Source organism: Lissotriton helveticus, chromosome 6, assembly GCF_964261635.1.
Source record: "Lissotriton helveticus chromosome 6, aLisHel1.1, whole genome shotgun sequence".
In the NCBI taxonomy this organism is placed as follows: domain Eukaryota; kingdom Metazoa; phylum Chordata; class Amphibia; order Caudata; family Salamandridae; genus Lissotriton; species Lissotriton helveticus.
The window spans coordinates 1,790,316,373-1,790,330,356 of record NC_136067.1 but is presented as its reverse complement, the minus strand read 5'-3'; the positions used below and the strand labels follow the sequence as shown (position 1 = coordinate 1,790,330,356).

Below are 13,984 nucleotides of genomic sequence, written 5' to 3'. Positions count from 1 at the left end.
TCCCCGGTGAGTGGACTGGTCACCCCTTCCCTACATGCACTCCCTCCCCCCCAGCCTAACATGTGATATGCTAATAAGGCCTGCCCCTCGGTGGCATGGCTCAGGCTGTCCAGTCTGGACAGAGCCTCCATTCAGCGCCCACTGCTCAGCCCGGCTACATCTGCAATAAAACAGAAACCAATCCCAGACGCACTCTCCTGGGAGCAGCCTTTTCAGCTCTTCCATTCAGTGGCGGCTCCTCTATAGGGGCGTTTGGGCACCGCCCCCGGCTTTCTCGCCGTGCGAGAAGGCAGAAACATAAATCGTAATAACTACCATTTGTTTCTGCCTTCCCACACGGCGAGAAAGCAGAAGTTCCTGGTTGGGGGTGGGCGGTCCTGCTCGAGGGCAGGGGGGAGTGGCTTGTCCATTGTCCATTGTTGTTCATACTGACTGTTTGGGCAGCGTGAGGCCGCTCAAACAGTCAGTATGAACAACAGTGGGCAAGCCACTCCCCCCCTGCCCTCAGCAACACCGCCCACTCTCCCTGTTCTCTATGTATGCTGCAGCATACATATAGAAAATGACCCGGGTGGGGCAGCGGCCTCACCAATCACAACGCTGCAATGGCAGCGTTGTGATTGGTGGAGGGGAGGGAGCCTGCCTTCCTGATGACGAGCTCTGCAGCCAGTAATTCAAAGCAGGACGACGGGAGTCGAGAGTCTCGGGAATGAAGAAAAAGCAGGACGGTAAGTTTTAATTTTTATTTTATATCTTTTTTTTTACATGAAACCCCTCCCGCCTCCCCCCCATCCCCTCTGTGTCGCAACGACCCCATTTCCACCCCAATAATGCCTGCTACGACTGGACACTAAGTCCTGATGTCTCTGAAAGCAAATACACCACCCGCCAAGCTTAAAATTTTACAACTTTCCCGTTTTCTTTCTGGGCGTCTGCAATTTCCTTCATTCCACCTGTTCCTGGGGGAGTAATAAAGAGGGCAGATCCGTTCCCTGGATATCGAGGCCAAGGGTTATTCAGTTCATAATTTACGCCATGTAATATTGTAATCCCCAAACCAACCAATTAATAGGAATGTGCAGGTGCACAGTCATCACAAGAGTCGCCTATCCACTGTTCCTATCAGCACAGTCCTCTGCCTAAATTATATCTGATGATGATGGCGCCCAAAATCAGAAAGAGAAATTGTGCAGAAACTGGCCTCCGGTTGTGATTCATCCGACGAAGGTTTCCCACTCAAAAGCATTCCCGGCCAATCAGTGTAAGATGGACGTCACCGACATGTATAAATGGTCCCAAATCATTTCGAGCAGGGGGTACAGCTCAGGTAACCACTTTATGAGGGGTGTTGTGCCACTCTCAGTCGAGGAACCGGGAATTCAGGGCGGGCACTGCAGACTTTAGAAGGGGGGCGTTATTTCAGCAGGGCGAGGCGGGGTATAGAGTGGGCGAACGACACATCGGTCATGGAAAGGAACATGTAGACTGAGTTACAACACAAAGGAGAGTGGGTATAGGTTGGTGACGGGGGCAGGCAGACGGCGAGAAGGGTGTGAAAGTGTTTAAATTTCTGAGAGAAAGATGGATTCCTGATGATTTCCCCAGGGCTCTTAGGACCTAAAGTGCACCCCAAAATGAAAGATGTAGAATCTTTCAAGGCAGATTGAATTAGTTGCTGCCTTGGCTTCTAAGTGATACCAAGCCACTCTAAAGTGACCATTTTCAAGGGTTAGTGTATGCATTGTGGTCATACGGCATCCCTCAAAATGTAAGGTGCTTGAGGGCAGTGTGAAGCGGACACTGGTGGGCAGAGATGAGCTGTCGCTCTTGGGCAGCGTGTGATGGTGGCATTGGTGGATAGTGTGAGGTGCCAAAAACAGTGGACTTAGAAAAAGTTAGCACAGGTGAGCTCTCTCTTCCACACTCTATCTTGCTGTCTGTAACTATATTTTTTGTCTGCCACACTCTCAACATCTCTGTGTGGTCCTCTGTGTAATAACCTCCCCCAAAAAATCCAAAACCCAGCAATTTCTTAAATGATCTCTTTACGCCCACCTCTTTCAAATGTCACCAGCTGCCACTACTTCCATTAATTGCACAATAACACGGGGTTTTAATTAAATGTAAAAGTAATTCCAGCATTTGTGTTAACGACGAGTGCCGTAGTAGATGATGCCACCAGATTATATTTTTTAAAGATTTAGCACAACAAGTCAGCTAAGGGAAGGCGAATGCGCAGGCAACAAGCGTTTGTAGCACAAATTATTTGAAATGGCTATTCTTTAACAAAGACAATTTATTGTGGCCTTCATCAGATACCAAACAAGCTACAAGGTTGTAACAGAAGGATATATTACTAGACGCATTCCTTAGTAAGCATTTGCAAAGTCAGTAGGTCTCGCAATTGAGACCTATTGACTTTGCCAATGGATTCTAAACATGCTGCAAAGAATCCCTGATCCTGTGCAAGGTGGCTAAAGTTAAACAAGCATTTGTAATGCTATAAGTCTCGCATTTTCGAAACTTTCACCTATTGGCATTGTAAATGACAATGCCTTTTATTTATGTTCAGTTTGTACTCATAGTCGTGGTTTGCAGGTTTTCAAAACACATAAATAAAATGCATTGTCATTTACAATGCTAATAGCTCAAAATCTCGCAAATGCAAGACTTATTGCATCGCAAATGCTTGTTTTATTTTGCCACAGTGTTTTCTTCAAAAACACATTCTCCGATATATAATGAATACATCGATACCTCTTCACCATTCTGACAGATATATAGATAGCTGAATAAATAGGAAGGCACAATTTAGGTTAAAAAGGGGCATTTAAAGTGAAATAGTGACCATAGGAATCCATCTAACCACCCACCGCATCATTGTCTTTTCATCCTATAAAACCCAAAAAATCATTGCAAAATGTAGAAACTACATACAGCCGATTTTTTTATGTCGCACAGAGAAAACACAAAATGTGACTGTCTCCAATTCTGCTAAAATTTAAACGGATGTCAACTGTTGACAAACGCTCAAACTGAACCAGTAGATTTTGCTTCTCCATTATGGCTTCCACTTTTACCAGAAGCTAAGTATTTTAAATGAATATAGTGCTGTTTATTGTCGGAAATTGGTAACAGGCCTCAATTTGACACTGGGAGTCTACACAAACCAGGCAATCTGCGGGATCAGTGTGATTGGTTGACTGCCACCTGCTGGGGAGAGACTCCCTGTCTGGGCCTGTTTGTGTACATTGCCAGTGGCAGCTCTCATCACCCACCGCTCACTCTGCGTTGGCTCCGTTTTATATTTAGCACTGTTCAAATGGCATGAATGCGGTTGCCTCGTTCCCTGAAGATTGCTAATTTACCAGGGAATGTAAGAAACTGAGAAACACGCATCTGTCATTTAATGGGCCAGTGACACACCACTGAATGCAAAAGAAATTCAGCTTTTAATAAGCACCAGCTAAAACAGAGAAAACGAGCTGTGGGTTCTACCGAGATAACTTGACAACAAATATAAACATTTTACATATTTTTTGTTTGCAGCTGTGTCCCTGCACTACTCTCTGCACCATTAAACAATTCAAGTAAGAAAAAATGCATCTTTGCAAGGATCTTTTTTGGCACTAAAGCCATACGGACATGTAAGGCATTAGCAGATACAATGTTCTATCTACCTGCCACTATTTATATTGTCAATTCCCTACTACATCGATACAGACCGGCGAGACGTCCGCCGTACTATATAGTTATTAACTACGGAGTAGAAATGCACAGAAACCGATAACAGTTAATATCAAAAACAGGAATAAATTATTGCATGGAAGTGACACATTGTCCCTTACCACCGGTTACTGCACAATATGTTTAAACAATTATTGGTAAAGTGGTTGTTTTCCTCATTACCTGTAGAAGAAATCGCGCCTCATCCACTCTACCAGCGTCCACATATTGAAGGAAAAGATCCGTGGCAGGTCGGTAAACCGCAAACTGATTTGCCAATCGCTCGGCCATAGCACTTACTGAAAATCGAGAGGGCATTGTTAGGAACCATAAAACAAAACACTACCTGTAAAAATGTTTTTAAAAAACAGACAAAATGAATAAGTTACTTACCTTTGGTAACACTCTTTCTCGTGAATACTATACCCGCAGTTTTTTCACCTGCAGAATATTTACAGGCGCCAGACTAGGTAGGAGAATTTACAGCAATTCTCCCAGGCTCCAATAGGGGGAGCCAAGTGGCTCTGCCGTTAATCCGTACCACCCAAAGCGACAGAGAAGAACCGAATATAAACAGCACCCATGGGTGTTGACATCAGTTTTTTAATCTTTCTCCTTTGGCGCCCTATGATGAGAACCACTTTGAACAAATTGTAGGTGAGAGCATGATCAAAATCTGATTCGGAATCTTATTTTAATGCACAGAACACAACTACACACAACGAGAAAGTGGAGGGCAGTGAGGAACCTGTGGTTAGAGTGTCCACTAGAAAAAGCGTTACCAATGGTTAGTAACTTGTACTTCAGATGAATACCTCTTTCAGCAGATTCCTCGCCTTCAGAATAGATACCACAGCAGTACCTCCCAAAGGTGGAGGGCTTGAGAAGCAGACTCAGATTAGGAAATTGTGCAACAAGCAGGTAAAAATGACCCCCTGACCCGGCTGTCAAGGCAGCAATGTTTAGTGCAAATGTAAACCAAAGCCGACTTCGTAGGCTAGCAGATGTCACGAACTGGTACGCGCCCACTTACCAAAGCAGTCAGAGTTGCCTTGGGCCCAGGTGTAATGAGTTTGTATTCCGTTCAGGGGTTGCTTCTTGGCCTGCGCACAGCATACATTAATTTAGAGAACTATCCAGCTTGGAAAGGTCCTTTTCTGCACCAGTTTCTGTTTTATGTTTGAGCCAATGAAGCCTATCCTCCTCTTTTGAAAGGTGATGTGGTGCAAAATAAAATGCTGTCAGAGATATAGGTTGGAAGACATCAAAAGTCAGCACAACTTTGGGTAAGAAGGCTGACCATGTCATCAGTGTTAATTTGACTGGGATGAAAGTGGAGTAAGGCGGTTGCACTGAGAATGCCTACAGTTCACTCATGTGACAATTAGGAAAACTGTTTTGAAGGTCAGTCACAGTGAGCAGCTGTAGAACACCTCAAAAAGCAAGCACATGAGCAGACTATATAAAGAATCACTCAATGTGTAATTGTAGAGTAGAGTTTATTGACCACAGTCTCAGCAATCTCCAACTGAATCTCAGAGAATGCTGCCTAGCTTATCCTTCACCCTGCATTCTACATTCCTAAGCAGTGGAATACAGAGTGCAGTGTGAAGAACACATGACTCATCACCACCACATCTGCCTCTTTATATACCAATTTAAACAGTACATGAAATGCGAACATATTCTTAAATATCCTTAATTACACAAAAAGATGCTAAAAGCATGCATCAAAAATGTTTAAAAACAATTTTTTCACCATTACCAATATAACAAAGGAACTTAACAAAACATAATATAACTGATGACACCCTAGTTATGTTTAACACCTAAACATCAAGGTAATGCATAGGTTTTGACACCACACGTTTACTTCTACGTGCTGGACACACCATCTTGCCCTCACAAGGGTCTAACTTGGGTTTAAGATGCTCAGACTGAATAACAGGCATATAACTTAAAGTACCAAAAGTAGAGACCTTCACCACTCTACCTTTATTCCACCACTCATGTTCTTTTATATGGACAGCATTCTTAGATACTGCATCCACTCTCACAGGCGGCCGGACTCTGGACCTCCCTTTGGCCACATGTTTGGGATCTCTCACACGCACCCAATCCTCTACCTGAATCTCACGCATGACCTCTTTGGCATTGTATCTAGTGTCATAGCCTAGTCTCATTTTCTCTTGAGAAGCTTCAACTCTGGGCCGCATGATCTTGTCCATAGAAATCACACGGTCAGTTTTTCTGTGAAAACTTCTTAACAAGCCAGGACACAATTTTGACAAAGGTTCACGCCTCCTCATGATTTCAAAAAGACGATACTAAAGTAACCCCATTAGGGTATTTAAGGTGGGACCACAACATCATTTCTAGAACCTCAATCAATTCATACTTGTTTTGGACCACCCATTGAACGCACTCCATCAAAGTACTATTCTTTTTTCCATGAGTCCATTTGCCTGTGAATGATACAACATAATGCACTTGTGTTTAATTGCATTTGCTTGCAGAAAATCCCTCATTTATTCTGAAATGAATTGGCCTCCACTGTCAGAAACAATTTCTTTCGGCACCCCTTTTCAAATTTTTTTATGAGAACAGCAGTGTTGGGTTCTTCCATAAAAATTGCCTCCCACTATTTATTGTAGTAGTCTACCACCACCATGGCATATTGACATCTTTGTGGTAAAATGTTTAACGTACTAATGAAATCTATGGCCAATTTTACCCATGGTCCTTCAGGTAGAACACAGGGTTGCAAAGGCACAGACTCGGTCTTAATCCCCTAGTCACTAGTGGCACATATTACACAAGTTTTGACTTTTGCAATGATCTCTGGGTCAATAAACGGCCACCAATAACTATCTCTAACTTTCCGTTTGGAAATGGGCTGACCAAAATGTCCTTCATGTCCATACAAAATTATCTTGTCCCTCGAACCACCAGGAGGAAGGAATGAATTGGTCACCTAGCTTCAACATCCCATTTCTCTCTACTGACAATTCATCGTTAAGTTTTTTTTAATGTTTTATTTTTATTTATGAGAGTTTTGTGCAAACATAAACATTGTATAAATTATGTTGCAGTTTCGTGTCTAACTATTCTTTACAGGATTTCTAACCACACATGGCCACTTTACATATAACGAACAAATTAAATCACATTGCGTCATGCAGAATAAATGATTAACATACAGTGTTCACTTGTCCCACATAAGCACCGTTTTTCTAAACGTTTGATTAGAGGTTGGCTTTTTCGTCTTGAAACAGTTAAGGGCAGTGTTTACAATATTAGTAAAAATCGTCCCAGTTTCCTGATACACAATACATGCAGTGTGTTAACTGCACCATCAAACCTGTGCAGGGGCAGCGACTCCAGTCTATTCCAAGTCAGAACAGTAGATAGTGTACATTTGATGTTTAAGGTATTAGTGATCTATGCTGGGTTAACAGTACCAGACTCTTCTTTTTCTTTAAGCCAGGATACAAAGGGTTCCCAGATGTCTTTAGGGCGAGAAGCAATGGGCATCAGGTCCCAGAACGTGGCAAGTTGCTCCTGGCAATAAACAATGTCCTGTATCCATATTTTAATGCAGGGAGATTGAAGGGAACCCCAGTGTATGGCTACTCTATGCTTTGCAAGTAACAGCATAATTGCAATGAGTCGGCGCTTCTCTAGCCCAGTAGAGCCACAAGTGGCATGCAGTCAAGTGTTGTCCCTGTGACTTCCCCAATGGTGACAAATACCTCCTCCCAGAATCTAGCTATGGAAGGACAAACCCACACTACCTGTAGAAATGTTGCATTGTCCTGTTTGCACTTCCAACACCTAGAGTCCTGACACAATCCTAGCTTGTGTAGCTGTGAGGGGGTGCTGTACACTCTATGAAGGAACTTGAAGTGAATTAGTCTCAGTTTATAATTGAGGGATAGGTGATGCAGCTGGAAACAGCAAAATGACCATTTCTTGTCTGTTTATATATGTGAAAAACAAGGGCCCCCTGAATAGAAATAACGATTCCTAGGACAGGGAAATAAACAAATGTGTAAAACTTCCTAGGCAATCATAAAAAGGGAACTAATGCAAGGAGGGACGGACAACTAAGTAAATGCACATACATTCATGTATTATTTATTTATCAAAACCATATCTTATACACATAATTAAAAATTACAATTTTGGAAATGTTTATAAAAAAGGTAATTCTACCATTGATGTAAGAACTACCACACTCCTTGGGAAATCCTGCAGTGTATGTTAGAGATTGTAGCCATATCAAGTGAAGGCTCGAAGACAGACATACCCTGTCCCTGGTTTTAAAATTTGTGTGGCTCCTGAAGAAGGCGTTGTCTTGAACGCCGAAACGCGCGTCGATAAATATAAATATAAATTTGCCACCCTCTGTTTTAAATATTAATTGTTTTTTCCTTAATGTTGATGATTTCATTATTGTTTTAAAATTCTCTTTTTTGTAATTGTGGTTCATAAATTGTAATTTTTAATTATGTGTATAAAATATGGTTTTGATAAATAAATAATACATGAATGTATGTGCATTTACTTAGTTGTCCGTCCCTCCTTGCATTAGTTCCCTTTTTATGATTGCCTAGGAAGTTTTACACATTCATTTCTTGTCTGTTGGCAGGTCATCCAGATCAATTCTCCACCTAACCAGGGTCCGCGAGGTCACTTGTGGGGTGCTGGATTGCGTGTGATTGTTTAGTCTGGTAATGAGTTTCCGGGGAGAAGGAGTGGCTAACAGGTGTTCTAGTGACATCATGGTGGTCGGAGGCTCTTGGAATGTCATCTACAACTTTTAAATATGACTGAATGGTCATTGGTAAGTCTCCATCCTTAGGCTAACTCTTTTTGACATACTTTTTGACATTCTCCAAATCTTCATCACCCAGTATTTCAAAGATGCATTCATATTCATTAAATGTATTTCCCTGACACACGTCAACCGAGGCCATCAAACATTCTTCATCCTACTCCTCCTCCTCCTCCTCTTAATTCAAAGATTGTTCCCGATTGGGGCAGAGGGAACATGAAAGTCAGCCCTTGTGTTTTTACCACCCAGAATATACTCAATATTGAAATTACTGCAACAATTCAGAACTCAATCTGGCGAACCTAGTCGTGCTATCTTTGATCACCAAACCAACAGGTATGTTTACCAATGGTTTGCGATCAGGTTTGAGGGTATATTCCCCCCACCTATATAAAAAAACGTATATTGTTCCAACGCTCACCAACAGACCAACAATTCTTTCTCTATAGCAGAGAAGATTTGTTCATTTTCTTTCAGGTATCTGGATGCAAAAGTTCCTGTTGATTTGTTTCCATGTTCATATTTTTGAACGAGTGTGGTGCCCAAACAATCATTACTGGCGTCCACTGTGATGATACACTCTTTGGTAGTATCAAATGCTGCAAGTACTTCAGCAGATACTATGTCATCTTTCAAAGCTGTAAGTTCATTTTAACATTCATATGTCCAAACGAACACTTATTGCTTCTGGACTAGTTCTCTTAAATGCACAGTTTTGGCTGAAATTTGTTTTATGAGCTTGGCATAAAACTCACAAACTCTTAAGAAAGACTTGACTTGCTCTTTGTTTTTTTTATACTGGACGCTTTTTTAATGGCTTCTACCAAACCTGTTCTGGGTCCAACACCTTTCTCAGAAATCACATGTCCTAAATATCCAATACTTTCTTTTAACATTTCTTTTCATATTTCTATACATCAAAGATACCAAATTTGGTCAACCTTTTCAGAACCATGTGCTCAATTCTGTCATGACTTTGAACATCCTCCCCTGCTACAAGGATATCATCCTGGAATGTCACCACTCCCTTGATGTCCTTTAATACATCCTCTAATACAGTCTGGAACACAAAGGGAGATGATGCCAAACCAAAAGGCATCCTTCTGAATTGAAATGTACCAACCGGAGACACAAAAGCTGCCAGGTATTTTAGAAGATTAATCTATTCCTACCTGATGATAGGCATACAAGTACATTTTACAAAACACTTTTGCGCTAGAAAATGTAGTAATAACGCATCTATGTGAGGAAGAGGAATAATGCATCTATGAGAGGAAGAGGGCGAGAGTCTACCCAAATCCCCTCATAGAATGAGTTACTTACCTTTGGTAACGATTTATTGGGTAGAGACGATTCTAGCCGCAGATTCCTTAATGTGGAATTATCCCCAGGCGTGAGACTGGATCCAGAAAATGTTCTTTGCCACAGCATCTCTGCGCACCAGGGAGCGGTACCACGTGACTCCGCCCTGACGTCATCCGCGGGTGTGACGTCAGCAAGGTCACATAAGCCCGACCTCCGCCCGCAGACGTCACTTTTCTTTGGAGAACTTTTCCGCGACAAAACGCAGAGCCATCACAAAACAAAAAACTGTGAGAATATGGGAACAGTGAGCGAAAAAATCAGATAAAGAGAAAGGAAAGAAGCAAATGGTGAGGAACAGCAATATTCGGGAGAATGCCAGACACTGTGGCACCGAAAGTCATAGAAGGGAAGAGCAGAGCACTACTACTGAAAAGCAACCCTGCAAGCAAATACGACATCCTTCCAGGGGGCAGAAAAGCATGTGAAAAAATGTCACAGCCGACAAAGAGGCCTGCAACCACAGTCTATAAACAGGACAACAAGGCCGGGACAGGAGAGTAACGACAACTACCCTAAGACATCAGCAAAGAGAGTCTCATCCCCTGTAAGAGCTAAGGGCAGAGGCACAGCCAAGAGACCCCAACTCAGAGGACTGCAGAGGAGTCAGACATTTCAAGCAATGAACAGGGGAAGAGCATGAGTAGGTCCCACACTGGAAGATCAGAATGCAGGGACGCAGAAGTACCCATGAACCCACCAACCAATCACCAGAAGGGAAGGAGTGGATCAATCAAACAGAGCGAAGCATCCCACTAGGGAGGAAGTGAAAGTGGTCACTCGTAGAAGACAAGCCACCCGGAGGGAGGTGAGTGCAGAAAACCAAGCCAAGGGTCCTCGCAGAACGGGGAGGAAGGGTGGGTCGTGTAGGAATCTGCAGCTAGAATCGTCTCTACCACATACATCGTCACCGAAGGTAAGTAACTCGTACATCTGATAGAGACTACTAGCCGCAGATTCCTTAACGTAGAATAGCTACCCTAGCCATACCCAGAAGGGAGGAGGGCCTGCGAGAGAGCCTCCAAGTAGGAAGAAACACAGGGCCCCTGCAGGGGATGTGTAATGGGGACAATTAGGGCGGCCCGGCCCCCACCAAGCAGAAGGAAGCAAGGACGAGGCGAAGTGAGGCCAGAACACCACAAGCCCAGTCAAGGTACCAAGGACATCCGCCAGAAAGCCCCGGAGGGACAGGCAACGGCAGAGGAGTACAGAGGAAAAAGAGAATCACCACAAAACTCCAAGGAGAAGAGGTAAAAATGGAGGCAAAGCTTTCCACAAGAAATACACACAATGGAGGGGACAGCCGAACCGGCCACAGCTCCGAATTAGCGGACAAGGCAGGAACTGCCCCACAGTCAAGAAAGGCAGGAATGAGAATAAAGACGCAGTCTCGCAAGTCTCCAGCAAAACAAGAGCCAGGAGCACAAGGGCCCACACCACGGCCCCCGGCCGTGAACCAAAAAGAGCAGGCGTGCGTAGCCGGCATCTGCCAAACACAATGAAGCCGAGTTCCCAGACCAAGCCGAGCGCAGGACGAAGCAAAGGCCAGGGAAATCCAGAATAACCCCTAAGGGAGATTGTTCCGGACATAATCCAAACCACGAAAGAAGTTGGACCAGCCAGAAGAGAAGAACCAGGAAATCCGATCCCCCTGGAACACCGGACAGAGGACCAGGCCGAAATGCAGGACAAAAATGGGCGGAAACACCACAGAACGCCGCCGCAGTCGGCATGCCAAAACTGGTCCAGTGATGCAGCGGATATTGAAATGACAAAACCTGGAGCAGCACAAGCTATGGCCAGACAAGTATCAAAGAACCGCACCAGCGGTATACAACGTCGCCAGGAAAGGCGAGGAACCCACAAAAGGGAGTCCACACCCTCCAGCGTAGGACAGAACTATACAATAGTTACAAGTACCCCACTTCGGGTATGACACGTCCCAAGGAAAACATGTGAACCACTCTTAGGTAAAAAATCCTGCATTAGAGATCAAGAACATAAGACCTGCGGTAGGAACCACAGACAGCTTAGCAATCAGCCAAAAAATACACACTTGCCAAAAGGGCTGAACCAGCAGCCAACAGAAGAGAGGGGCCAACCAAGGGACCTCTAAGGCAAGTCAACCCACACAGAACATACAAACGGGCCACTCAAAACACCAGATTCCAGGGAGCAAGTGGGATAACGTCTACGGAGGAGGACGGAGTCCCGCAAGGAGACGCTGAATGGCGGAGTCCGCATGAGTGTTGAACAAAAGGACCCCGTCAAAGGGTAGGTCAACCAGACGCTCCCTAATATTCTCAGGAAAAACAGCATCCCGTAGCCAAGCATGGCGACAGAGAGCCACGGAACTGGCCATAGTCCGGCCGAGAGCATCGGCGACATCTAAGGCCGCACGGAGAATAAACGTGGCCAACTCCCGAGCATCCAACACATGGTGTCTTAGATCAGCGCGGGCACCCTCATGGGAAACATGAGAAAGAAGGGACTCCTCAGAATCCCACAGTCTGGAGGAAGCCCTGGCCAACACGCAAAGAGTGTTGAGCACCCGCAAAGCAGCACTGGCAGAAGCGAAGATGTTGCGCACCCATGAATCCAACCACCAGGCCTCCACAGGAGGAGGAAACAACACCACAGGCAAGGACGGAAAGGCAGTCTGCAGAAGAGAGCCTTGAGTAGAAGGTGGAAGGAAAGGCAGACTGGGTCGTGCAGAGCCGGACAGTGGCGATGTAGGAGCGGCTGAGGCACCGGATCACCTGCGGCAGGATGCCTCTAAGCCCCCAGAAGAGAATTGTGGAGCAACGCTTCAAAAGGAAGGAACACCTCCTGTCCACCAGAGTCCTGGTAGCTAACCTCCAAGAGATTTTCTGTAGGGAATGGGGTGACAGGTTCACCCATCTGCAAAATGCCAGCGGCTGTGGAAATAGCCCGAACTAAGGTGACAATTGCCTCCAGAGGGCGCTGCGGGGGAGAAAGCAATCCCTCCGTGGGCGACGGCTGCAAACTGAGCCACCCGTACCCAAGTCCAGCTATATGGGGAAAGGCCAGCCACAGAATGGTGGAGGGTCCACGGACGGATGTAGTGGAACCTGAGGGACCACCGGGGAAGGAGGAGATGCTGGTGGAGGACCCAACCGCAAGCTGCGGAAATGAGGGTCAGAGGTTCGAGGCCACGGGGACGGCAAGGAGCACTCCCTGGAAGACACAGGTGAAAAGGCAACAACGCGGCGGCCTGTCTCAGGAGAGGAAGAGACCAGGAGATGACAAACCTCCGGAGAGCAAGGAACTCAGGAGACTAATCAAGGACCAGACGCTGGCATAGCGCCGTGGAGTCCACCACAGGCGCCAGCTCGACGTCAATCGGCGCCGTAGTAGGTAACGGCGGCGCTGAGTCAACCTCGACCACCACGTGCTCCCTAGGAGAATGGGGCGGGGTCGGAGCTGGTTCGGCTAAGGAACGACGCCGAAAAGGCGCCGGCTCGACCTCACATGGGGCAGCCCCCCACGTAGAGGACCAAGCGGGATTCGGGAAAGCACCCTCAGCTCTGGCCTCCACCCGCGGCTCCGCCGGGAAGGAAAGCCTTCGGCGCCGGAATGGCGCTGGCGAGGCAGCTGCCTCCTCAGAGGGTCGAGGGGAACTCGGGGGCAAGCCCAGGGTCCCGGCGACCTCCTGCGACGCCACAGGGAGCCCAATAGGGATTTGCAGCGAGGCAGGGACGCTAGGCGTCGAAAAGTGGAGACACAACGGACTACACCTAGATGACACCTCCAATGACCGGAAGCCGAAACCTTCGGCGCCAGGGCCGAAGCCGCCGGTGAGTCTGCTGAAGGCCCCGCGCGAGGCAAGGGATCGGCGGATGTCTCAGGAGGTGGAGGAGGGGCCAAAGAAGCCTGCAGAGCCGCAGTGTAGGCTGTCATTTGGGCCCTAGTCGCCCCGATGCCAGAAAACAACGGGTAGGTTGGCAACAGGTGGGGGCGCACGTCCCAAGGGGAACCGGCGCCCTCCGCCGAAGGAGGACATGGCCTCGGAGACAAGCTGAAAGACCTACCAGTTGG

At 46.0% G+C, this 13,984-nt stretch overlaps 1 protein-coding gene across 1 annotated transcript in view; it reads right to left on the bottom strand.

Moving 5' to 3' along the window:
- Positions 1–13,984, bottom strand: part of LRPPRC (leucine rich pentatricopeptide repeat containing) — an 848,306-nt gene that overhangs the window by 42,097 nt on the left and 792,225 nt on the right. The window contains exon 34 of the mRNA XM_078649683.1: positions 3,910–4,025. Within this exon, the coding sequence (XP_078505809.1) occupies positions 3,910–4,025 (116 nt within the window). The remainder of the gene's footprint in view (positions 1–3,909; positions 4,026–13,984) is intronic.